This window comes from Bubalus kerabau, chromosome 2 (assembly GCF_029407905.1).
Source record: "Bubalus kerabau isolate K-KA32 ecotype Philippines breed swamp buffalo chromosome 2, PCC_UOA_SB_1v2, whole genome shotgun sequence".
NCBI classification, from domain to species: Eukaryota; Metazoa; Chordata; class Mammalia; order Artiodactyla; family Bovidae; genus Bubalus; species Bubalus kerabau.
Genome location: NC_073625.1, coordinates 11,422,833 through 11,448,181, shown reverse-complemented (window position 1 = coordinate 11,448,181; position 25,349 = coordinate 11,422,833). Strand labels below are relative to the sequence as shown.

Here is a 25,349-nt window from a genome sequence, read left to right as displayed (position 1 = left end):
GGGAGGTGTGGATAAAACTAAGGTAAGTTGATACCAGTTGGGGAGAGTCTTCTGTGATGTGCTATGGGATTTGGACTTTACCCTGGAGTAAGTTCTTTGGGCAGGATGGTTTTTAAGTAGGGCTGTGGGCTTCTCAGGTGAAGTGGTAAAAGTTTACAGTGGTGAAGAACCCACCTGCCAGTGCAGGTCAAATGTAAGAGATGTGGGTTCAATCCAAGATCCCTTAGAGGAGGGAATGGCAGCCCACTCCAGGATTCTTGCTCAGAGAATCCCATGGACAGAGGGTTGCAAAGAGTTGGACACCACTGAAGCAACTTAGCATGCACTTAGCACGTGGTATAACTTAGATTTGCGGTCGCTGTAACTGGCTACACAGTGGAGGACAGACGATAGGAGGGAGGGACTGGAGGCTGGGATAGACCGGTTAAGAGGCTTTGTGCTAGTGTGCAGTGTAAATCATGTTTCCCTACGGGAATGTTCTTCTAGAATCAGCTGACCAGATTTTTGCAATACGGGATGTTTAAAACATGCGCTGAAACCATTTCAACTAATGAAAGAGGAATTTGAGTACTCAGTAAGAACCACCCACACATCAGTTACTCTAGGAGTTAAATAGATTTTGTAGGATTTTTTAAAAAGAATTTTTACTATTTATAACAGTTGTGTCAATGAGGAAGTGCAGTATACATTCCAAAAAGCTGACATAGTACACTTAAAAAAAAAAAAGAAAAACTAGGGCTGACAAAGGTAACTTTGTATCATTGAGGAAATTAGGCAGGTATGAAACCTCACTGGATTTTTTTCTTTTAAGGTAGTGATTATGATGTACAGACCTAAATCTTTTTTTTCCAAGACTACAATTCTAGAGGAAATGAGTTTTAAAGCTTACTCATGGTGAATCACTGTAAAATGAACTAGGTGGTAAGAACCTGGTCCATACTAATTTTGTTTTTAGGTGTTTGTGAATTGTTTGAATTTGGTATGTTTGTGCTAAATAGGAGAATTTAGTCTTTTAAATATAAAGATAATTTGTTTCACACTCTTATGTAAGAAAATAAGAGCATTTACAATGAAAATGTAAGCCAACAAAACAAGTTGCTGGCTTCCAATACTGTTTTCCAAACATACTTTGAATTTTACCTTACCAGGAGTTCCCTGGTGGGCCAGTGATTAGGAACTGGTTATTTCATCGAACCATAGGTTCGATCCTTAGTTGGGGAATTAAGATCCCACAAGCCACGTGGCGTAGCCAAATAAAAATAAAAAATAAAATTTACCTTACCAAAGTTGACTATGTATGTATATATTTTTAAATCCTGCTTTATTGTAGAATCCCCCCAAAGATGCAAACTCTTAAGTAACTGGAAGCTTTTTCTTTGGAATAGCCACAAGCTCAAATATATGACATAGATAGGCTCATGATATTTCTTTTTTTTTTTTCTTTGATGCCTAGTATACAGACTTCCCTGGTGGCTCAGACGGTAAAGAATCTGTCTACAATGCGGGAGACCTGGGTTCAATCCCTGGGTTGGAAAGATCTGCTGGAGAAGGAAACGGCAATCCACTCCAGTACTATTGCCTGGAAAATCCCATGGGCAGAGGAGCCTGGTAGGCTACAGTCCATGCGGTCACAAAGAGTTGGACACGACTGAGCGACTTCACTTTCCTTTCCTTTCTTATACAGCAGAGACTTGGAGTTATGCCATCTTTTGTGTCAGAACTATGGCCGACATAGTTCTGCCTCATAAGTAAATCCTGGTCCTCTTGGTATCACAGTAACTAACCCCTCCTACTACCCTGCCTTTGAATGGGGCCAACATAGACCAAATTCAAGTTGAATTGCACTTTGAATTGTATAGCCTTGTTCATATGTCAAGATGTTATTGTATCAATAGTTTATTTTTCATTTTGTGATGTGTCATTTGAGTCAAACAGTTTTCCCCAGAGTGAGTTAGGGAATGTGAAAAGTTCACCTATTCAGCTTTTTAAAAATATACAGTTGCTTTGTATTTATGTTGATTTTAACATAAAGAATTAGAGTATTTCAGCATATAGTAAGTAAAAATGATGTTACTGTCAAACATTTGTCATCAGTTCAGTTCAGTCGCTCAGTCGTGTCCGACTCTTCGCGACCGCATGAATCGCAGCACGCCAGGCCTCCCTGTCCATCACCAACTCCCGAAGTTCACTCAGACTCACATCCATCGAGTCAGTGATGCCATCCAGCCATCTCATCCTCTGTCGTCCCCTTCTCCTCCTGCCCCCAATCTCTCCCAGCATCAGAGTCTTTTCCAGTGAGTCAACTCTTCGCATGAGGTGGCCAAAGTACTGGAGTTTCAGCTTCAGCATCATTCCCTCCAAAGAAATCCCAGGGCTGATCTCCTTCAGAATGGACTGGTTGCAGTCCAAGGAGAATGGATCTCCTTGCAGTCCAAGGGACTCTCAAGAGTCTTCTCCAACACCACAGTTCAAAAGCGTCAATTCTTTGGCGCTCAGCTTTCTTCACAGTCCAACTCTCATATCCATATATGACCATATGAAAAACCATAGCCTTGACTAGATAGCCCTTTGTTGGCAAAGTAATATTTCTGCTTTTGAATATGCTATCTAGGTTGGTCATACCTTTTCTTCCAAGGAGTAAGTGTCTTTTAATTTCATGGCTGCAGTTACCATCTGCAGTGATTTTGGAGCCCCCCAAAATAAAGTCTGACACTGTTTCCACTGTTTCCCCATCTATTTCCCATGAAGTGATGGGACCAGATGCCATGATCTTTGTTTTCTGAATGTTGAGCTTTAAGCCAACTTTTTCACTCTCCATTTTCACTTTCATCAAGAGGCTTTTGAGTTCCTCTTCACTTTCTGCCATAAGGGTGGTGTCATCTGCATATCTGAGGTTATTGATATTTCTCCTGGCAATCTTGATTCCAGCTTGTGCTTCTTCCAACCCCGTGTTTCTTATGATGTACTCTGCACATTTGTCATACTGTAGGACAAAACCCATTCCCATACATGGGAAATGCTTCTTTCTCTTGGACATTTTTTTTTCCTTTTCAAGAGATTTTTTTTTTATGGTTTAACTTATTTTAGAAAGGATCCTCCCCACCCTTTCCTTTAGTAGTTCCTAAGAACTCTCATACAAGTAGAGCCCTAGAGAGCCCATTCCACTTCCTTTGATAGGTTGGAATCTTGTTATGAATAGAAGCTCCCACCTCGGCTGCTTAAGTGGGGAGGGTAAGCAGTGTATGAAGTGTATAATGTATCAATACAATAAGTTCTCTTCATGCAAATGAGTTCTGTCCCGAGAGTGCCTTCCTAAGTCCAACAAAGTTAAACTAGGTACCCAACTAACACAATCAACTGTATGATACTGTACTGTAATAGGCTTAGAAAACTTTTCACACAAATATACATAAAACACAAGCAACAATAAAAGCATTTGCAATCTTACAGTACAGTACCTTACAGTACAGTACCTTACAGTACAGTACCTTACAGTACAGTACCTTAAAAAGTGCAGTAGTGCAGCACAACAGCTGGCGTACATGGGCACGCTTGCATCTGTGAAAGTTTGCAACTTCAAGGTTTGTATGTAGGGGACTTATTGCACAGTGAAATATAGCATTGCATTAACATGGACAAATATGTGGGCATGAGGCTTTGTGGGAAATTGCTATGAAAGATGCTAATCATAAAAAATAAAGCTTATTTCAGGTAGTGCATGAAAATTTGCAATTATAAGCTCTGTGTATGTATAAGCTGTAAAGATCAAAAGAGGTCATTTACTCAGTATATTTATTGAATGTCTATTGCACTAGTGCAGGAAACAGGATGAATAATGTACCGCCCTTTGTTTCAAGAAACCTAAATTTCTTGGTAGAGGAATTTAAATCCTCTGTGGTATTAAATCTTATAAATGGTGTTTTTTCCTGAAGGACTGCTTACACACAAACAATGACAAAAGCCCTGTTTGTTTTTAAATGTAAAAATAGGTAAATGTAAAACAAAAGGTGATAACGCAAAAAATGTCAGAATATAGAACACAGCAGTGGAAATTATGATTATGTTTGAAGATAGCTATTAATGTATATGTTCATTTGGCATTGACCTTGTAAATGGAATGAAAATACATGGCTCAGAATCACAGTGATTTATGAATCTAATTAGTTTCTCTTCAAGAAATACTTCAGACAACAGAATTATCTTCAGCCTGTATGTTGAACCCAGGTTTATTTTCTGTAGTGGAAGTACTTAAGGGTGACTCTTTGTTGACATAGTAGTTGGGAAGGAAAAGAGAAAGTCCTTGGCTGAGGGTTCACATTTGTTTGCTTTGCATTTCGGTAGAATTCTTTTAACTTATTTCCGTCTACAGTCATAACGGAGGAAGGACTTCAGTGCCCGGGGCACAGAAAGCCAAACTGTGACAGCAGGTGTTTGCAGTCAAGTCAGGATTTGTTGTACCGAGTGGGAGACAAGTCTCAGATCCACTTCAGCTTGGCTTTTGAGTTTTTTTCAAGGAGAAGAGCAAAAATGCTGGAATTTCTCATCATCTTCTAGCATTTCTTTTTTTAAAACCTTTAAATTTTTTATTGGGGGTATAACCTATTAACAATGTTTTGACAGTTTCAGGTGGGCAGTGAAAGGGTTCAGCCATATGGATTCATGTATCCATTCTCCTCCTGGGCTTCCTGGGTGGCTCAGTGGTAAAGAATCTGCCTGCCAATGCAGGAGACATGGGTTCAGTCCCCGGGGTTGTGAAGGTGCCCTGGAGAAGGAAATGGCAATCCACTCCAGTGTTCTTGCCTGGAGAATGCCATGGACTGAGGAGCCTGGTGGGCTACAGTCCATGGGGTTGCAAAAGAGTCAGACATGACTTAGCGACTAAACAGCAACAACAACAACTCTCCCCCAAACTCCCCTCCCATCCAGGAACAACAGCAACAACAGCAACAACAGCAACTCTCCCCCGAACTCCCCTCCCATCCAGGAACAACAGCAACAACAACTCTCCCCCAAACTCCCCTCCCATCCAGGCTGCCATGTAACACTGTTCCATCTGCTATACAGTGTCATTTTCTGACATTTTGTAATTGTGGTTCTGGGAGTCAGAATGTGTCTGGTTTATGATTCGCTGGCCAGGTGGTCCGTGGCAGGAGGCCTGTGAGCTCATCCTGCCCTGGAGAAATGATCTGAGTTTATACAGGAATGATAGATAGTATCTACAACAGAAGTTTCATCACCTCAACGATGTTACCGGCAACCACAGTCTTAGTCACCTGACTCTGGTTGATGTGTTCAGTTAGTGTAGGACTAAGGTCAGAGGGGACAAGAAAGGGGATAGAGTTTGGAATAGAGAGATTAATCATAAACTCAGTAAGGGGACTCAGTTTCACAGGTACTGTTATACAAGATGTAGTCAGACTTCCTCCAAAACACAGTACATAAAATACCTAAGGAATTAGCGGAAGAAAAAAGTGCTACTAACTCACATCTTTTTCTTTTACTAAGTATAGGACATTTTAAGTTTCCTGTTTCAACTCTTATCTCCAGCCCATGTTTCCTAGTAATGTGACTTTTGTCACGTTATACACAAGGTCACATAAGCATCAAATTCTGTCACATTTGAGCTGATTGTATTAAGATTTTACTTTGCATTGTGAACTGTCTGCAGCTGCTAAGCGTTTCAGTCGTGTCCGACTCTGTGCGACCCCATAGATGGCAACCCACCAGGCTCCTCTGTCCCTGGGATTCTCCAGGCAAGAGTGCTGGAGTGGGTTGCCATTCTACCAGTGGTTTTTTTTGGGGGGGTGATTTTGCTCCCTAGAAGGCATCTGGAGGATATTTTCTAGTTATCACACCAGTGGAGCTTCTGGATAGGGTGGGTAGAGGTCCTCACCACCCTGCTTTGGCCAGAAAGACACCCACAGCAAAGAGTTTTCTGGCCCCAAATGTCAATAGTGCTGAGGCTGAAGCTTTGTAGTACAGATAATGTGGACGCACGTCCTTGACAGTGACATGGGAAACTTGGTCTTTTGATTCCCATGAGAAAGGGCTACTAATTAAGGACTAAAAAATAAAAGGAATTTGGGGAAAATCTATGCAAGGTATGAGCGGGCAAAAGAATACAAATAAGCCAAGACTAGTGATAAAGGAGTGTTGAAAAAATATGGGAAGGAGGGTTTTCATACAACTAGTGTATATTTATTTTTGAATGACATAACCGTAATATGTGCATTTCTTATGATGTTTTGAACTCCTAAGGCATTCAGAAAGTGGATCTTTGGATTTTAAAACCAAGAAGTCAGTAACAGAATAATAGCTCTTATGTGTAGAAGTTATTTTGGTGTGATGTAGTTGTGAAAGTCTTTAAAAGATAAATGATTAATTTTGCTTTTTTTTCCAAAACAAGAATTGTGGTTGAAAATGTATGGAAGGAAAGGATGTGTCATATTCCTTTATTGGATTTTCATTCTTTGCTAACAATCTTGGTAAAAAAAAATCCATAGCTTCAGTCCTGGCTGGAAATTAGTCCTGACCTTAACAGGTTTCAGTGTGAGAGCTCTTTAGATATGTGCCTGCTCATTTGTAGTTATCTTTTCTGAGGTATTTCTTTTTCTCTGTGATGTTTGTTTCTGAGTTGTAACAAAGAAATTTCAGTTGAGTTGCATATGGTTTAGCTCCTAGCTAAGAGTTGCCTGAGCCTACTAACATTTATATCCCTGCCTGTAATGGTTTACTTAAAAAATCTTTTATTTTGAAATATTTATAGAATCTCAGGAAATACATATAAATGCACAGAATGATTGACTTTTCATCACACACAGCTTCTTGTCTGTTACCCATGGAAAGCATTTTATTCCTATCATTGCTTCTAGAGTGACCTAGTAGTTGAACAAATGACCATGATCTAGAACAAAAGTATTAAGGGAGTTTGAGAAAACTGAAGGTCCTTGAAAGGTTTATTTTGGGCGAGGAAATAGTTCTATACCTCAGTTAATTTAGGATTAAGGATATTTTTACTTAGTGCTTTGAAACCTGCATCTGTTAAGGCCATGGATTGCTTTTGAGATGGCTCCCAACTGACAACTCCAAATATCTGAGGGATATTTTGTCATAGCGTGTCATAAGGATGCCTTTTGTCAAGTAGCCCCTGATTGCTTTTGTGTGTATTGGAGTCCATTTCTAGTATTTTTATGTGATGATGTGAAGCTCCATTTAGTTGCTGTTGTGCCAAACAGGGTAAAGAGTTTGAAAACTGTTAGTGTGACGTGTTGTATTGAACATAAAATAAGTTATATTTTCCTGTTTACATTGTATCTTTAAAAATTTTAAACTAGACAAGATTATAGACATTTTATTGCACAGTGGTGTTTTGTGGAAGGTTAGACTTCATTTTAATCTGCATTTGAGACCTCTGAGGGACATAAGGCAGTTAAGGAGTGAATGACCATTAAGAGTTTGGATGGAAAGAAGGTGAGTGGGAGTAGAAGGTGTCATAATCTAGATGTGAAGTTAATGAGACTGATGGGTAGAAATTAGGTGCTGAGATTCTAGATAATCAGTACTTTAAGTAGTTTATACTTTTTTTTTTTAAGTTGAAGAAACACCTTTTTTCTTCCCCTTTTAATTTCAGCAGTAATTTGGGGTTTCAGAATACTTCCACTGCAGGGGGCGCGGGTTTGATTCCTGGTCAGGGAACAAAGATTCCCGCATGCTGCAGCCAAAAGGAAAAAAAAAAAGTAACAAACTCCTATGTACCTAGATTTTAATATAATTAAATATAATCCATATTTTAATATAATTTCATATGTGTCCGATCCCTCAAAGGCACACTGAATTATTTTAATGCAAATCCTGGATGTCATGTCATCTTGCCCTTGAATATTTAGAATGAATCTCTATGACATCAGGACTTTTAAAGAAAACCTTACCCACAGTATGCTTATTACACTTTAAAAAATTAACACTAATTCCTCAAGATTTTCACATATCTATGCAGTGTTAAAATGAGACTGTATCAGATGCCAGCATGGGGGGTGTGTCTTCCTAAGGGATTTATATGGCCTGTTTTAATTATGTCCAAATTTTGCTTAAGTGATGACTTTATTTTTTTATAGTTATGTTATTTTTCAAATAATACATGATTATTTAATACCTTTGGTAATTTCAAAAATACCAAATAGGATCCTAACAATAAAATTTTGCATTTATACATAATTCTGCTTGATTACTTCAGTGACAATGAAACAAGATGACTTTGTGCTCATTGTTTTATTTACTTATTTATTTTCATTTTTATTCTTCTAGGTAGATCTTACTTTTTAAAATTGAAGTATAGGTGACTTACAATACTGTGTTATTTCCAAGGGTACAGCAAAGTGATTCAGTTATATATATTCAGATGATTTTCTATTATAGATTATTGTAAGATACTGAATTTAGTTCCATGTGCCATAGAGTAACATAAGGTCCTTTATTTTATTTTTATTTTTTTAGCTTTTATTGGAGTATGGTTGATTCACAATGTTGTATGTGTTTCAGGTGTATAGTAAAGGGATTCAGTTATATATATGCATGTATATTCATTCTTTTTCAGATTCTTTTCAGTAGTTCCTTGTTGCTGTCTGTTTTACATACAGTGGTGTGTATCTGTGAACTCCACACTCCTAGTTTACCCCTCTCCCCTTTCAAGTGATGATTTTAGAAGCCAGGCCCGGTTCAGCCGGTTCAGTGTGATTCCACTCTGTGGTGAGCTGTACAGGTTGGAATTGGGAGAAAGTCTTGTATGATGGTTCTGAGTTCTTCATTTTTTATACATTTTAACTATTCAAGTTTTTAGAACAGATTAATAGCAGTAATTTCATTGGAGATAATTGCTACATTGTTAGCAATTTACTTATTAGAGTTAATACATCAGGCATTAAAAGTAACTTTTTCCTTTTATTGTCCTTGACCATTTTGTAGGCATCCCCATACCATCTCAGGATGACATTCATGTTGGGTGAAGGTAGGAAATGAGAGAGAAGTGAACAGAGCCTTCACTCCATTTCCCCACGGGAGCATTTTTTTTTCCTTTTGTTTATATCTTAAGATTTCTTTTAAGACAGAGGGTTAGGGTTTATAGCTAAAAAATTGTTTGAAAATGATAGCTGTGTATATACTGTTTCAGATCAGATCAGATCAGATCAGTCGCTCAGTCGTGTCCGACTCTTTGTGACCCCATGAGTCGCAGCACTCCAGGCCTCCCTGTCCATCACCAACTCCCAGAGTTCACTCAGACTCACGTCCATTGAGTCAGTGATGCCATCCAGCCATCTCATCCTCTGTCTCCACTGATCTCCAGTAGCATATTGGACACCTACTGATCTGGGGAGTTTCTCTTTCAGTATCCTATCATTTTGCCTTTTCATACTGTTCATGGGGTTCTCAAGGCAAGAATACTGAAGTGGTTTGTCATTCCCTTCTCTAGTGGACCACATTCTGTCAGATCTCTCCACCATGACCCGCCCATCTTGGATTGCCCCACGGGCATGGCTTAGTTTCATTGAGTTAGACAAGGCTGTGGTCCTAGTGTGATTAGATTGACTAGTTTTCTGTGAGTATGGTTTCAGTGTGTCTGCCCTCTGATGCCCTCTTGCAACACCTACCGTCTTACTCTTGGGTTTCTCTTACCTTGGGCGTGGGGTATCTCTTCATGGCTGCTCCAGCAAAGCGCAGCCATTGCTCCTTACCTTGGATGAGGGGTATCTCCTCACTGCTGCCCTTCCTGACCTTCAACATGGGATAGCTCCTCTAGGCCCTCCTGAGCCCGCGCAGCCACAGCTCCTTAGATGTGGGGTTGGTCCTCCCGGCCACCGCCCCTGGCCTCGGGAGTGGGGTTGCTCCTCCCTATACTGTTTGGATAAAGGCTAACATCCTTGTTATTAAGAAATACATTTCTTCCCCTTTATCCTATCTGGTATATTGCTATTTTGCTATTTTCCTATAAAACTTTATATAAAACTGAATATTTTATTTTTTATTGCTAATTTGTTATTTTCTTATCTTTTGGTTGTGCTGCATGGCATGTGGAATCTTAATTCCCTGACCAGGGATCAAACTGACACCCCCGCATTGTCAGATAGAGTCTTAACCACTGGACCACCAGAGAAGTTCTAAAACTATACGTATTTTAATGTGAGAATGTCAGATGATTTTTCTATGAATCGAACACTCAGCTCTTTTTTTGAATCTTTGGCTTTTGATTTCCATTGTATTTTGGGGGGAATGTAGTTTTTTAGGTTCAATTGTTATGTAATGTTTGTTGTTCCTTATTCTGTAGGCTTTCAACAGACCTCCCATCTCTCTTCTTATGAAATTATAACTCCTTGGAAATTAACTCGAGAACGAAGAGAAGCCCCTAGGCCCTTCTCAGAGCAGGTAAGTTATCTCTTGAGAAATATGTATGTATTTCAGTTTCACTCGTTTTAAGACAATAATGTTATTTTCATCACTGATTGGTTCAGTGAGTAATGTTGACCCATGCTTATGGCACTCGTGTCCATTGGACATTATTCTAGTAAAAGTGACATATTGATTCTTAGTAGCTTGTTTTTTTTTTAAAGATAAAATAATCAGCTTGAAACATAAGTGGGTGAAATAGTCAGTTAAATAAAAGTCTGTGACCAGTATTGGATGCTGGTTACATAGACCTCTGACCCTTACCTGACTGGTGATGGTTACAGTGGTCTTCTTACAACAAGAGTTCACCTCTCTCTTAGTGTATGACAGGTAGAGTACTGTATGCTGAATTTTCACTGACACTGGAGAATGTGTGTTATATGCATGTATTTTTATATCTGGGGATGTTTGCAAAAGTGAGTTTTATTGCCATATCAGAAGAAACATACTATACTAACAATGCACAAAATTTTTTGTTCAATACTATTTTTCTTTTATTGTAAAGTTCAGAAATAATGTATTTGGATATCAACTGATTTTGCAAACCCTTCAACTTCATCGAAATATAATTTAACTTTATTATGATTTACCAGTAACAAGTGATGAGGATAAAGAGTTTAGCATATTACCTCTAAATTGAAAAAGTATTTCTAGCTATGAGATAGGTCATACATTGTTTAGAGACTAGGCAGAGTGAAGAGTACACTGTAGTTAACATCAGGAACTTTCAGAGTTATCCTCCTTCTGGGCATTACCATGGATTGGGTAGATCATTCGTCTTCATTTACTTCTTTATAAGTAAGTAGTATATAACTCTAAGAGCTCCTTCCAGTGGAACGGTTTATAATTTTTCCTTGCTTTGTTTTGAACTGGACATTCTCCTCTTTAATTTTGTTTTGCCTTTATTAATTTGTGTTTTCATTATTATTTTCCCCCTTCACTTAGTAGCATAGGGACAGTGTTTTTCTGCTTCATCGTGTCTCTGATGATCTTCATCAGCTTTGCACTCATAGATACTTGAGATTGTAGTGAATGTCCCGTATGTACCCTGATAAATAATCGGGAAAGAGGTGGAAGCACCATTTAAGCCCTAGGGATATGATGTGAACAAAACAGACAGAATTATGTCCCTGTGGAGCTTCCATTCTCATGGAGGAGAGACAGAGACAAATAAGTAATGTAATTGTAAGATTAATAATAGAGATTACTTAAGATGGTAAAGAGCCCATCTGCCAGTGCAGGTTAGACATGAGAGATGTGCGTTTGAGCCCTGGGTCAGGAAGATCCCCTGGAGGAGGGAATGGCAACCCACTCCAGTATTCTTGCCTGGAGAATCCCATGGACAGAGGAGCTTGGCAGGCTGCAGTCTATAGGGTTGCATGGAGTCGGACACAACTGAAGCAACTTAGCACACATGCAAGATGGTAATAATCATTGTGGGGAGCATTGAAGCAGCAAGGAACTGGGGAGTATTGAAACTGGGGGTGAGGGGTAGGAGGGTTTGTGTTTTTTAATAGGACAGCCTGGGAAGACCTTCCTAAGAAGGTGACTCCGTAGAACAAAGACCAGAAGGAAGGGAATGAGCAACGCAGGCAGCTATTTGGGGGAAGAATGTACTATCATAAATTCTCAGAATTCTTCTCAGGGGAGATGACAGTGGTGGTTTTATATCCTGTATTTGCCAAAGAGCAGAAAGGAATAGAAAGACACATGCCAAAACTGTGCAAGGAGATTGGTGTTTTTGTTGCCTCTGGAGATGGAGGTCCCCATGCAGAATTTGGAAGTAGAACCCCAGGACGTGGATCCGGTCTCAGCCTTAGGAGTCAGATGCTGAAGTGCCTGAGGAAAGTGGATCCTGCTGTTTCTTGGCAAAGTGTTCACTTGGAGTCCAGAAGCAGTAGGGAGAATAATAAGCACTTATTATTTAATTATTACTTAATTCTAATAATAAGGACACTTCTGATAATATTATTGTTCATTGAGTCCCTCCATGATTGTCTTTTTTATTAGATTTAAGTTTCTAGAGATCACATTAAGTGCTTTTGGCTAATGAAACGGTAAGTCACTGGGGAAGTTATTTTAATGTTTAAGGTAGAGAAGAGGATCCCACAAGCAGAGGATATGCAAGTTGACTTATCTCAGTTCTTTGATTCTGAGACACAGTCTTCATGAGGTACACTGTTATTTAATGTGCCGGTAATTAAGAAACAGACTGCTGCCAGTTAGACTACTTTGCCTCTGTACAATGTGTCCCAATTTCAGAGATGTTCACAGAGATGTGAGGGGGGAAAAGTAGGTTTAGAACCGATGAAATGTGTTAAGTCCTGTGAAGATGTAAAGTCATAAAAGTGTATTAATTTCATCTAGCTTTCAGATACCCAGAACAAGGGATAATCTTCTGAAACTAAGAGGTTCATTAGATTTAAACAAAAGAAAGAATTACTTTTTACTATAGGTAATACAGGAATGGATTTAGTAAAAATAATCCCTGAAGTTATAGCTCAATTGCAATTGTAAATGAATTGAAGAAGACTTTAGATAAACATGTGGGTCGTTTTCCACTATAGGTTATTAAAAGAAGATAGGGATGATCAGAGTCCATTTTTGTTATTTATGGGCATATTTCAGGGTGTTTCATAAAGGAGTTCCAGTCAGTACCAAATTATTTTCATTCAGGATGGAATTTCTAGTGTCCTTTAAATACCTAAATACCTGTTGTTGCAAAGTTATTTAGAAGATAGTGTTTTATTGTTCTTTTCTCCTTTGTGCATTTAGGTATCTTATGTCATTCAAGCTGAAGGAAAAGAGCATATAATTCACTTGGAAAGGAATAAGTAAGAAATTTAATTTACTTTGCCTTTTTGGTAATTTTTTTTCTTTTTTAAATACTATATGGGTTTCTTTTCTAGTTAGATATTGCTTAGTAGGTTGTTCAGAAGGTGAGACTAATAAGAGTAGAAGTATGGAAAAATCCCTACAATTTTGCATTTCCACTGACACTTGAGCAAAGGAAAATAAATCTAAATTAAAGGAAGACAAGCTTGTACTTAAGAAAACTTTAAAATCATGACTGGCCCAACAAACCACTGAGCAGATGGTAAAGAAGTCTTTAGTAGCTTTATCTGTCTGCTAGAGCTGCCACAGTGAAATACTACAGACTTCAACAACAGACACTTATTTTCTCCCGGGATTGGAAATCTGAGATCAAGGTGCCAGCATTAATGTCTGGTGAGGACTCTCTTCTTGGGGTGCAGACCCTTCTGGCTGGCACTCACGTGACCTCTCCTTGGCTTGTGTACAGAAGCGGGGTAGATGGAGGAGCGAGCTCTCTGGTGTTTCTTCTTATGAGGACACTAATCCCATTGGCTTAGGGCCCCACCCTTATCACCTCATTTAACCATAATTTCCTTAGTGGGCCCCATCTCCAAGTATAGCCACACTGAAGATTAAAGCTTCAGCATAGGAATTTTGGAGGGGCCACAAGCAGTCAGTCCATAAGAGTGGTCTCTCGCCCTCCTTTTTAGTTTTGGCATATTTTCCTCTGATCCTGCCTTGGTAATCTGTGTACCTCTGTTGCTTTTTTGAAATTCTATGTTTCTGACTGTGCTGAGCCAACCATTGTCTTGTGGCTCATCCTTCCCTGTCCTCCCTTTTCTTATGAAGCTAAACTTCCAGTATCTTTTCGTAGAGATTTCAGAAAAAAGCAGCCTAATAGACCCATTTACACGGAGGTGTGATTGACGGGATGTAAAGTGCTGCTCAGAGATGTCTCCCAGAACCAGTAGCAGCAGCTCCTGGGAGTTTTCTAGAAATGCAAATTCTCAGGTCCACCCCTGGAATGAAGCAGAATTTGGGGAGGTGTTACAGCCATCTGTGTTTTAACAAGCTTCCATCCTGGGCGATTTTTTACTGACCCCCAAGTTTGAATAACACTTTTTATCTTAGAAGAGAATGCTGAGCTGAAGAGAGTGAGATCTCTCTGGCAGGGCTTTAGGCACTGCGACAGATTCTTTCGGACAGAGAGGCGCTTTGTGTCCTGGGCACTGTACCCGATACTTTTAATTGTATTACTTATTAATTTTCTCAGAACTTCTGAGGTCCAGTTTGTCTCCAATGTAATGATGTCACTGTGTACAAGAATTTTTAATAGATATAAATATTTTCTACTCTTTCTATAGGAAATGGAAATTAAAACGATTTCAACATAATAAGTTTCTTATATTCTCCTAGTTTCAGCTTATAAAGCATTTTCCTCAACTGTATGTCATTTATTAGACTATCATATCAATTTGATAATAGAGGAGTCTTGTGGTCCTTGCTTCACACTCAGAATGCTAAGGTTCAGGAAGTTCACTTGATTTACTCAGCATCACATAGTTTGTAAAAGGGGCACACATCCTAGTCATTTGACCTGATGTCTAGTGATGTATATGTGTGTGCGTGATGTTGTGTCTACATTCCTATGCCTCTTTAATTGGGGGGGCAAATGGTACTTTTCCAGGCATTTGTTGAGAGTTGCCAGGTCTTTGAATGTCTTTGAGAAGCAGTCATCAAAACTAATGATCACTAGTGAGAAAGAGTTAGGGTAGATAGCCTATTATGGCTCTGAGTGAAGAAGTGAGTATGTTTGAGTGCTTACTTTTTTCCTCCCAGGGCCTACCTTGTTTTGGACCATGAATCTCTTGGTGAAAACAATGAAGCCTCGTTACAGGGGGATGTACATAATTACTTACATTGGGGTATTTGGCTGGGACTGGGGGGTTGTGTGGCAGAAGATAGCACACCTCTTCTCTCCCTGTGCTGAAAAAATTTAAAGATAAAATAAAGGAGTGAGTTAGATAGAAGGTTAAAATATCCCTCTCATGGTTGATGAGGGCTGGGTTAGGGGATTTATCAGAGAATGAGAGCCCAATGGACCTGTGAGTCCTGAACCCTGGATTAGGCAGATTCAGCCACTCACATCAGCGCTGTGCACCATGGCAGTCCTTGTCCTAGAGGAGCATGGTGGAGTTTGTTCCCACTGGCAGGCAGTGACTTCTAAGGAGGAAGAAGGGCAGAGCAAGGCCAAGTACCCTCTTCAGTTTATTCTTTTTAAATTCACCACCAGAGGGAGCAAAGAGTGTGTATATGTTGGGGAGAGAGGAGAGACGGGGCAGCGATTGAACATGGTTGAATAACTGAAATGACTTAGGACTCCACAGGCTCCTCCCGCGCTCACTCAAGGAGACTTTCATAAAGGTAAAGGGGACAGGACTCAGGACGAAGACAGCAGAGGAAATCATCGAAGGTTTAAGAACTTCCAAACAGAGTCCCTCAGGGTCCTTTCTCAGTTGTACAGATGTGCATGTGTCTTCAGATTACACATCACTGAGATATGAGTGAATCGTCACCTTTTCAGGATAGCCCAGGCATGTGTTTACCAAGGGGGTTGTTTTATGCCATACTGGTCACGTGGCTAAAGTCAGGCTGTGTAACTGATTAAACGGCATGCCAACCATCCATCTCTCCATCTCTTAAAATAGTCTGTAGACGCCTGGAGATTTAGAGCCTTAAGAGTTGCATTATAAACCGCTAGCTGGCACCTTGCATCCCTGACTTGTCCATAAGCCCTGAAGATAAGTATATTGCTGCTCCAATTCTGCTGCGAAGGACACAGAGCCTTTGCTTGACCTAACTTTGGTCATGCTACTGAACCTTCTCCTGGGCCCCATCTGTACAATTTGTTGGAGATAATCCGGTTTTAGCAAGAACCCTGCTAAGTGAGGTTAGCAAGAACCCCCCCACCCTACCATCCTTCCCAGGTGATGTCTGATCACCATGGTCTGTCTTCAGTAAGAATCCTTTTGATTGGTTTAGCCAGAGTCTCCTTCACCCCAGTGTTTCATCTTAGTAATTTTGCACCCACTGACCTCCCACCTTGCTCATTGGGTACAAATTCCCACCTGCCCATGCTATGCTTGGAGTTGAGCGTGACCTCTCTCCCCCACTATAATATCCCATTACAGTGGTCCCCATAACTTCTGCCAAGCTCCTAAATAAGATTGGCTTCACCATCTTTAACAAGTGTCGTGGAATATTTTTTTCTTTGACAGTCATGGTGGCATGACTCAGGTAGGATCAGATTCATCACTGGACCCCTGACCTCTCACTCTGGACACCTTCAAAGCCCTCATCTTCAGTCCTGACTGATCGGGGATCCTTTGGTGAGTCTGATTCCTGAACCTTTGCTCCAGACAAATGTCCACCGAAACTGGTAAAGACAGACTTGGTTCTTAAGGTTTTGAGTGTATACTCTGAAGTTGGGTCAGAGTGCCAGGCTTCTTTTGACAGGTACCTCCTGGGCTGGCAGCTTTCCTTGGCTCCTTGTTCTGATTGGGGGTTACTCCCTGGCTCCCTGGGCTGAAAGTCCCTTCCTCTTGGCTCTATGTGAGGTCTCTTTTTTCTCTTTCTTGTATCCGGCTTCTCCCATTGGAACTTCTCAGCCAACTAAACCACCTCTTCTCCCATCCTGCTGACTCTCTGCTATGCCAGCTCTGTCTGCTTCCTTTCTTCTTAACATGTTTTGCTGAGCATAATTTGAAACTTTGCTGGTGTCTTTGGGAAACTTGAGAGCTTCCTGGATTGACTGCTCCTCCTTGTTGCTTCTGCTCCTCCTTCCTCTTTCTGCTACCGTCAATCTCCCCCGCCACCCCATTCCCTAGATCCTTTGATATGTCCCACTTTGAACCCCCACCTCCTACATCCCTCTGTCTACCCCTGACAGACTTCAGACTTCCCCTTCCACTGCAGAGCCTCAGCTTCCCACAGTCATTTTCATTTTTAGTTCCTTGCCCTCCATCAGGGGCTCTCACGACTCAAGTAGCTCTGAAAATAACTCTACTTGAGTCTGAAAAGAACAAATGGAAATAGGTTGTATGACTTACATGGGTTTTGGAAACATCCAGAAAGCAGTTAGATGTTTCCTCAGTCACCTGCCTGAAAGTTAGACCACGGCAAAGGAAGATTACGTACCATGGTGAAAGAAAATCTTAAAAATCTCCTCCAGAAATATTGGTAGGCAGGTAACCTTAACTTGTTTTATTTGCCAGAGTCAATTCAGTTGAAAATACAAAATGGTGATAAACCACTGAGATTATATTGCTGCTTTACTAACTCATGGCTAAAATTTTAAAATGAAAGCCATGTTTTCTATTTGTGTCTGTCTGTATGTTTATATATGTCTATGTGTATGTATACATGTGAGATAGTTTATTCCTGCTGGAAATGAATCACATTAACTTATAAAATCCCTTAAATATCCAATTCAAGTAGGTTTAGAGGTGGAATGAGCACTTACATAAATTATTTTCTTAAAACTCTCGGGAACACAGACACTAACCCAAGTTATTTTTTAAGTTCACATGATCTCGAATAATCTTTTAGCTGGTTTTTATAGTGTAGATACAATTGTTGATAAACTCTGATAGCTTCAGAGTTGTCAGTATTAAATACGTAATGCAGATATGCAATTTTTTTCTACCTTTGTTTACTATTCAGATAAGCTTATGTTATCTCTACCAGATGTTTAAGATTATAAATTATAAATCGACCCAAAGAACAAGATGTATAATAAAAAAAGGAATTGCTTGATGTCAAGCATGGCAGCTAAAAACAAAGGGGGAAGAACCATAAATATATAATTTTTTTTTTTTTTGCTTTTGTGATTTTTTTTATTTTTGGATACTTGCCTGATTTGTCAATAAGAAAAAAAACTTAAGCTAGCTAGCTTTGTTTAATTACTGGCTCATGAAATTTTCATGACTCATTCAAGGATAATTGTTCAGAACAAATAAAATAAATAGATGTAAGTGGCATAGAAGTTAATAAGTGAACTTTTCAATGGTAATTAAGTTTTATGTCTCCTTAAAAATGGTTTCAAAAATTTTTTTTTCATAACTTGAAACCTAAAAGCTATACTAAGTTAAAGATGGATAATCACTGACTAGATAATTTCTAAATACAATAAAATATTGAAATATTAATTGCTGAAGAGAAATTTAATTTTATTTACTTTGGCATCTTGTTTTTATGTGGTATAGAGAAGCTAATGTATTTGTGTCTGTTGATAAGCATGAGAAATTATACATCTCATGAAATTATACATCTATGAAAAAGATACATCTCAAGAAATTATGAAATAATGTATTCATAAACTTTCTACAGAATGATAGCATGTAGCAGACAATTTGCAGTTGCCTGCTTTTTAGCTTTTACTGAAAATTAGGATTACTAATGACTAAAATCGAATCAACATACGTAAATGAAGCTATTAGGAATAATAAAAGTAAAGAAAACGAACTATATGCAAGGAAAATAAGGTGTATTTTTGATAAGGAAGGATATAAAAAAATATGTTTTACTAAGGGAAAAAGAATAATTTTGTTCCAAAGTAGAATAAATGGTTGTTCCAGAATGACAAAGAAGAAAAATGTGGAACAAAAACTGAGTGATATAAAAAAATTTGTGGAAAAGGGACCTTGGGAAAAGAATCTTTCCTTGTGTGGTCAAAATTGGCCATTGTTGGATGGATTTATTGGTAAGGTTTTTTGGTTTGTTTGTTTGTTTAATTTGCCTAGTATTAATAGTACATTGATGCAAAACCAGAATTTGGTTTTCTTTTTCTGTTAAAATAGGGTTTCCTTAGATTATTTGTTTAGTTGTTTTTCTTTACATTTAAGTACATAGCTTGAGAAGATAAGATGTGTTTTAAGATAATTTCCTATGTGACATGTGTTTATCAGGTCTTTGATTATATGAGAAAACCAAATCTTCTCAGTATTAAGAGAACTAAGAGTTTTGTTTTTTTTTTTCTAAATAACTGTAGCTTTCTGTGTTTGTCTTTGAAATTTTTTAATTGTGACTTTGGCTAAATGGACAGTTAAGTGTTGTTTCACAGTGACACCTGTGGTCCAGCTTAGTCAAATGTTGAAACCTTTTGGCATGTTTGACAGTTTCCACAAATCAAGTTCTAGTTGGAGTCTTTTTGACCTCAAACTAACTTCGAGATTTCTCAAATGCATCTTGGAAAATCTCAAAGGATTTGTCTCTCTCCTTACAAAAAGGGATACTGAACTAATAAGGCTTATTTAATATGCTAATGCATCTTATTTTTCATGGCAGTATAAGTTATTTGCATAAGTCGGTTAAAAATCTGCCCTTGTTGGTTTTATTACCAAGGCTTTGATTATAATGTCATATTTGGGAATGATGTGTGTTGAATCAGATATGACTAGATAGCTTTAAGGAACTAAGGTTGACTTTATGAAGGTAATTGTTTATGCAGCTCCCCTTGGAAAAACTGGCTTGTTCTGGCTTACAGGATTTCCTGCCTTACAGGTGAGTAAGGAAGATCACTTATGGCAGGGCCAGGAACCTCAGGATATTTGGGAGACCTCAATAAGAGAGTTTACCCAAATATATAGATATGGTAGGCATATCTGGTGGCAAGTTCTTGACTTGGCTTCCTAGCCTTAAGAGTCTTTGGTTCCTTCTGAAATGCTCTAGCAAAGCAAATTCAAATGAAATACTATATGGTCAATCACTGTTTTTACTGTACTTATATGAATAACTAGGCCAAATTTAATGAGACCAGACTTATGTGCAAACAAATTAGTCTTACTTTATCTTTCACAGAAATGGGGGTGACTATAGAAAGAATGTGGGGTTTTTTTGTTTGTTTCAATGGAAACCTGTAGTGAACCATTGCTGCTTTCATCTTGCATATTTTGCCAGCTTTACCAAATCCCGAATTCTTCTAGTTTCCTTCAGTATCTGGCTATAACCCTCTAAGTTATCATTTCCAATTTTTATCCTTTCTGACTTGGAGTCATTGAGAATTAAAATCACCCTTTTCTTGAAACTCTGAGCTGCAGCTGGAAGATTGATGGAGCCTTCAAAAAAAGGCTGTTTCAACAGATCACATGTAGGCAATCTTTATGCCTTCTGTGGTGTGGGCCTCTCAGGAAGTTCATCAGAATATCTGATGCTGTCACCAGTGACATTCAAACCAGGAAAATTTGTCAGGTGGCCAGTGCTGCTTTCACTGTACCATCTGAAGATGCCCTAAAGAAAGTGAAAGTGAAGTCGCTCAGTCGTGTCCGACTTTTTGTGACCTCATGGACTGTGGCCCATCAGGCTCCTCCGTCCGTGGGATTCTCCAGGCAAGAGTGCTGGAGTGGGTTGCCATTTCCTTCTCCAGGAGATCTTCCCAACCCAGGGATTGAACCCAGGTCTCCTGCATTGCAGGCAGATGCTTTACCATCTGAGTCACCAGGGAAGCTCGAAGATGCCCTAAGCTCAAGTTTAAAAAAAATCTTGATGGCTGCCCACTGAGCTCAGAAACTCGGTTTCTAACTATTCAGCTTTGTTTTTCTTTTATTTTCATAACAACTCCCCTCATTAACTGCCTGACTGCTAGCTCCACCCAGTAAATATCCCCTTCTACCAAGTTCCAACAGATGATTCAGCTGGTCTGTAATGAACAAAAGACAACTGAATGAGGAAATTGGCTTGTGTTATTCAGAGGAAAGAAGAATATCATTTCTTTCCTTAAACAAGAGAGGAGACTGACAAAGATTTTTTGCTTGATCAAACTTCAGTGAGGTTCCAGAACCTTCTCTAAGGCCTATCAGTGTGGTTTGTTGTAAAATCTAGTTTTAGAAAGAATTTCCCCTCTCTCGCCATATCTGATCACTCTGGATGTCTGATCAAGTTCTTTATCCTCCACCCCACTTCCCCTCCCAGTGATGTCTGGTTACCCTGGCTTGTCTTCAGCAAGAATCCGTTAGGTTGTTTTAGCCAGAATGCTCCTCACCCCTGATGTTTCCTCTTAGGAGTTTTCCATCCGCTGACCCCCACTGTGCTCCTTGGCTAAAAAATCCCACTTGCCCATGCTGTATTTGCAGTTGAGCCTGCTGTTTCTCCCCACCCTGCTGTAAAATGTCTTTGCGGTGGTCCCTATACTTAATACCGATAATAAAGTCGACCTTACTGTCTTCAACAAGTGTCATTGGATTTTTTTTTTTTTTTGTAATAAAGCTAACCCTGTCTTTGCACGTGTGGTTTACACTGCGGATCTCCCTTAACATGGGAGGAAGATTCAAGGATCAGCAATAATTGCTTCTTTAAATAATGGACAGAAATTTTGCCCCTGTACTTAGAGATTAAAGGCAATGAGTGCTGCTTCTTTATGCAGGACATTTAAAAGAGGGTAAAATAATTTATTTTCTTCTGGAAATATGATGTACCATGTAACCAAATTTATACTTTTCCTATGAGACGAGTCAGAAAACTTTAAGGACATTACAAATGTTTTTTGCAACCAGTGTTTTATGACCATGAGAACAGATGCACAACTCAAACATTTCTTTCTGATTGGAATGTACACAATTTCAGATGCAAGTCCATTCATGGGCTTTATGTTTTATGGCAGCTCCTTCTTTAAACAACAATTTATCAGGTGAATGTTTTTATTCCTGCTCATCTCTACTAGGAATAATGTCTTATAAAAGTTGTGTTCTTAGCTGTAAAGAGATAAAATAATCTTATATGGTGTGTTTTATTCTTCCTGCAGAGACCTTTTACCCAAAGATTTTGTAGTTTATACCTACAACAAGGAAGGGGCTCTGATCTCTGACTACCCTAATATACAGGTAATTTATTTTCCTCTTGACCATATACAGAATTTAAAACAATTATAATTTTAAAGTGCATTCTCTTCAGCTGCTCTGGACTGTTACCTGAGGGCGTCCTTTGATATGATAATATATGGTGTTGTCCTGGGGTGGGAGTGGTGGGTACATTGACATAGATTAAACTGTACCTTATAGCTCTTCTGGTTCTTCATGGTCAAGTGTTTTTTTAAAAGACCAGGAAAATAATCTTCTACTTAATGATAATCCTTACTGATCATGAAGGGGAAAAGTTTGATTTATATTTTGATTTTGCTGAAACTTGATGAATAAAGCACATCTCAACTTCCTTATTAAACCATTTGCTTACCATTAGTGAGTGAAGTGAAGTCCCTCAGTCATGTCCAACTCTTTGCGACCCCATGGACTGTAGCCTATCAGGCTCCTCCATCCATGGGATTTTCCAGGCAAGAGTGCTGGAGTGGATTGCCATTTCCTTCTCCAGGGGATCTTCCTGACCCAGGAATTGAACCCGGGTCTCATGCATTGCAGGCAGATGCTTTACCATCTGAGCCACCAGGGAAGCCCCAAAGAACAAACACTTGTTTGCTATTAGATATTCTACTTTTTTGTTGAGAAAAGAAGTGTGGTCCTCTCTGCATTAGAGAACAGAGTATTCCTGAAGATGGAACTGGAGGAATATGTGAAATAATTGACAGATGTTGACTTTGGCTTTATGTATTATTTATTTAGAGCATAAGCATTTCTAATTTTAGTTGAAAAGAATGTCTTAAAGTCTCTTTTGGCAGTTAGGTATTATCTGTTATTATTATTATTTATTTTGCTATAGTTTTCAGGAGAAATCTTTACCCCTGTTAAGCATGTATTATTTTTCCTCTGAGTTTTGTTAAATTTTGCTAGGTGGAGTTGTGTTAGTTTTGTACTTTTGCAGTACTCTTCAAATAAATAGAAGGCAAAAGCTTTATTTTAGATTATTTATGAGACTTTTTAAAAAAAAGGCAATGCTGACTTAGACCTATCCTTTTCTGGCCAATTTTCTGATTTTTTTTATCTTAGTGTTCTGTTTGTTCATTGTTTTATTTTTTTGAAAAGTGCGTTGTTTTATTTGTTATATTGTTTGGTGTTGAACAGCAAAATAGTAGAGCAGTTTAAATGTATTGATAGCATTATCCGGACCTCAGATCATCCATTCATCCATCCATCCACCCAGTCATCCTTCTGAAGATTACTATAGCATAAGACCAAAGACCACATAATTTATGCCACTCAGTGAAAGCAGTGATTTTTTAAAAAGGCGTTCTTTTTCTCTTGGAGAGGTTTCTTGGCCTGGATTTTGGTGACACACTGCTTGGACTTGATTCCTGTGTCTGTTATTTATTTGCTGGTCAAGTTTCTTTAACCTGTTTGTGCCTTAATGTCCTTACCTTAGAATGGTAATAATAATTGTAACTTCATGTGGTTATTAGAAGTTTAAATGAGTTAATACTGGTAAGATATTTACTAGTCAGTCCAACAACTATGAACTCAGTAAATACTTTTTGTTACTATTATTGAAAGTTTATATGCTTAAAACTGCTAAAAATAGATTCAGTTATATGGAAATTTATGCAACTTTTATAAAGTATTATGATTTAATTATGTTTTCTTGAGTGTTTGAAAAATATAAACTAAGATGAAGCCTTTCACTTATTGGCTATTGAATATAGATAGTTTCAGATAGATAAAAATGGAATAATTCTGAATTAAGATAGACAAAATTGTGACTGTGGATCTGAGCTAGCAATTAAAACTTTGGTACTAGGATTTTTCTGTGTGTGATAACATTGTGAGATATCATGGTGACATAGACATTTAACGTTAATAAAATGCAATAAAGTTGGACTCTGTGGGAGAGAGTGAGGGTGGGATGATATGGAAGAATGGCATTGAAACATGTAAAATATCATATTTGAACCGAATCGCCAGTCCAGGTTTGATGCATGATACAGGGTGCTCGAGGCTGGTGCACTGGGATGACCCAGAGGGATGGGATGGGGAGGGAGGTGGGTGGGAGGTTCAGGATGGGGAACACATGTACACTCATGGCGGATTCAAGTCAATGTATGGCGAAACCAATACAATATTGTAAAGTAAAATAAATTTAATTAATTTAAAAAATGCAATTAAGTCACACTGAAAAATGTAAATGCTTTCCCTTGTGATTCTTCTATTTAAATTAATTTGTAAATCTCTCATGTGGCTTTCAGCATCTTTTGCAAGGCCATATTTTTTACAAAGAAACACAGTTTTAATAACCACTTGATATGAGTTGCTGTGTGAAGTCAAAACTCCAAATTAGTGTTAGTGTTAGACCTTTGGGTACCTTGCAGTTCATTAGAAAGTGCCTTAACTAACTCCCTCTTTGCTCTGTAAAGACTGCCCCAAGTTCTCTGGCTCTTGTGGTAGGAGGCTATTCTCAAATAGTTGTGAGTACTTCTGCTTCCAGCAGTTGAGTATTTTCGCTTGTAGTTTGTGTGTTTCCAAACTGTTTATGCCATTTTACCTTTAGCATAATCATTGGATGCAGTTAGGTGTTTTGCAAACTTGCAAAATAGGATTTGTTGTTTTTTTAAAAACTAAATGGAAGGTTTTGGAAAGATTTAGTAAAACCAAGTTATTAAAGAAATGCCATCAAGCTGGTAGATTAAGTGATCAAGTGCTAAATTTCAGTCATGTCAAATGATGAGCCCTTCTATAGTAATTGAAGTGAGAAGCTTTACTGACAAATTTAACTTACAAACTTAATTTTGTGAGTTACTGTGTTACTATTTTGTAAGTGCTACCCCATCTGTAATAGAAGAGATATTTCTTCCCCCTCTGGTGAGAAGACAAACTCAAAGCTAGACTTTAACTTCAAAGTGCTAGAAAGAAAAACAGAGGTTGTAAATAACCCCACACTGGAAGAAGCTGTAAAATGTTGAAATTTAGCCTGTGTTGTTTAGTGCATAATTTTTAAATTTTTTCAGAAATTCTCACATTAGTTGCAGGAATAATAGGAAACAGTCATGTAAACCCTTCACCTACATTCTCCAAGTGTTAACATTTATCATACGTACTTTATCCTTTCCTCTCTATTTTTTCCCCCTGAAAAGTATGTTGTACACCTGGTGTCCCTTTACCCTTTAAATATTTCAGTGTAAATATCCTAAAAGCAAGAACTTCAAAAGAAGTCACCATAGTATA

General features: G+C 38.6%; 1 protein-coding gene across 1 annotated transcript in view; it reads left to right on the top strand.

The window, feature by feature from the left end:
* Window positions 1-25,349, top strand: part of ADAM9 (ADAM metallopeptidase domain 9) — a 92,773-nt gene that overhangs the window by 2,003 nt on the left and 65,421 nt on the right. The window contains exons 2-4 of the mRNA XM_055567024.1: window positions 10,319-10,416; window positions 13,213-13,271; window positions 22,049-22,127. Coding sequence (XP_055422999.1) covers window positions 10,319-10,416; window positions 13,213-13,271; window positions 22,049-22,127 — 236 coding nt within the window. The remainder of the gene's footprint in view (window positions 1-10,318; window positions 10,417-13,212; window positions 13,272-22,048; window positions 22,128-25,349) is intronic.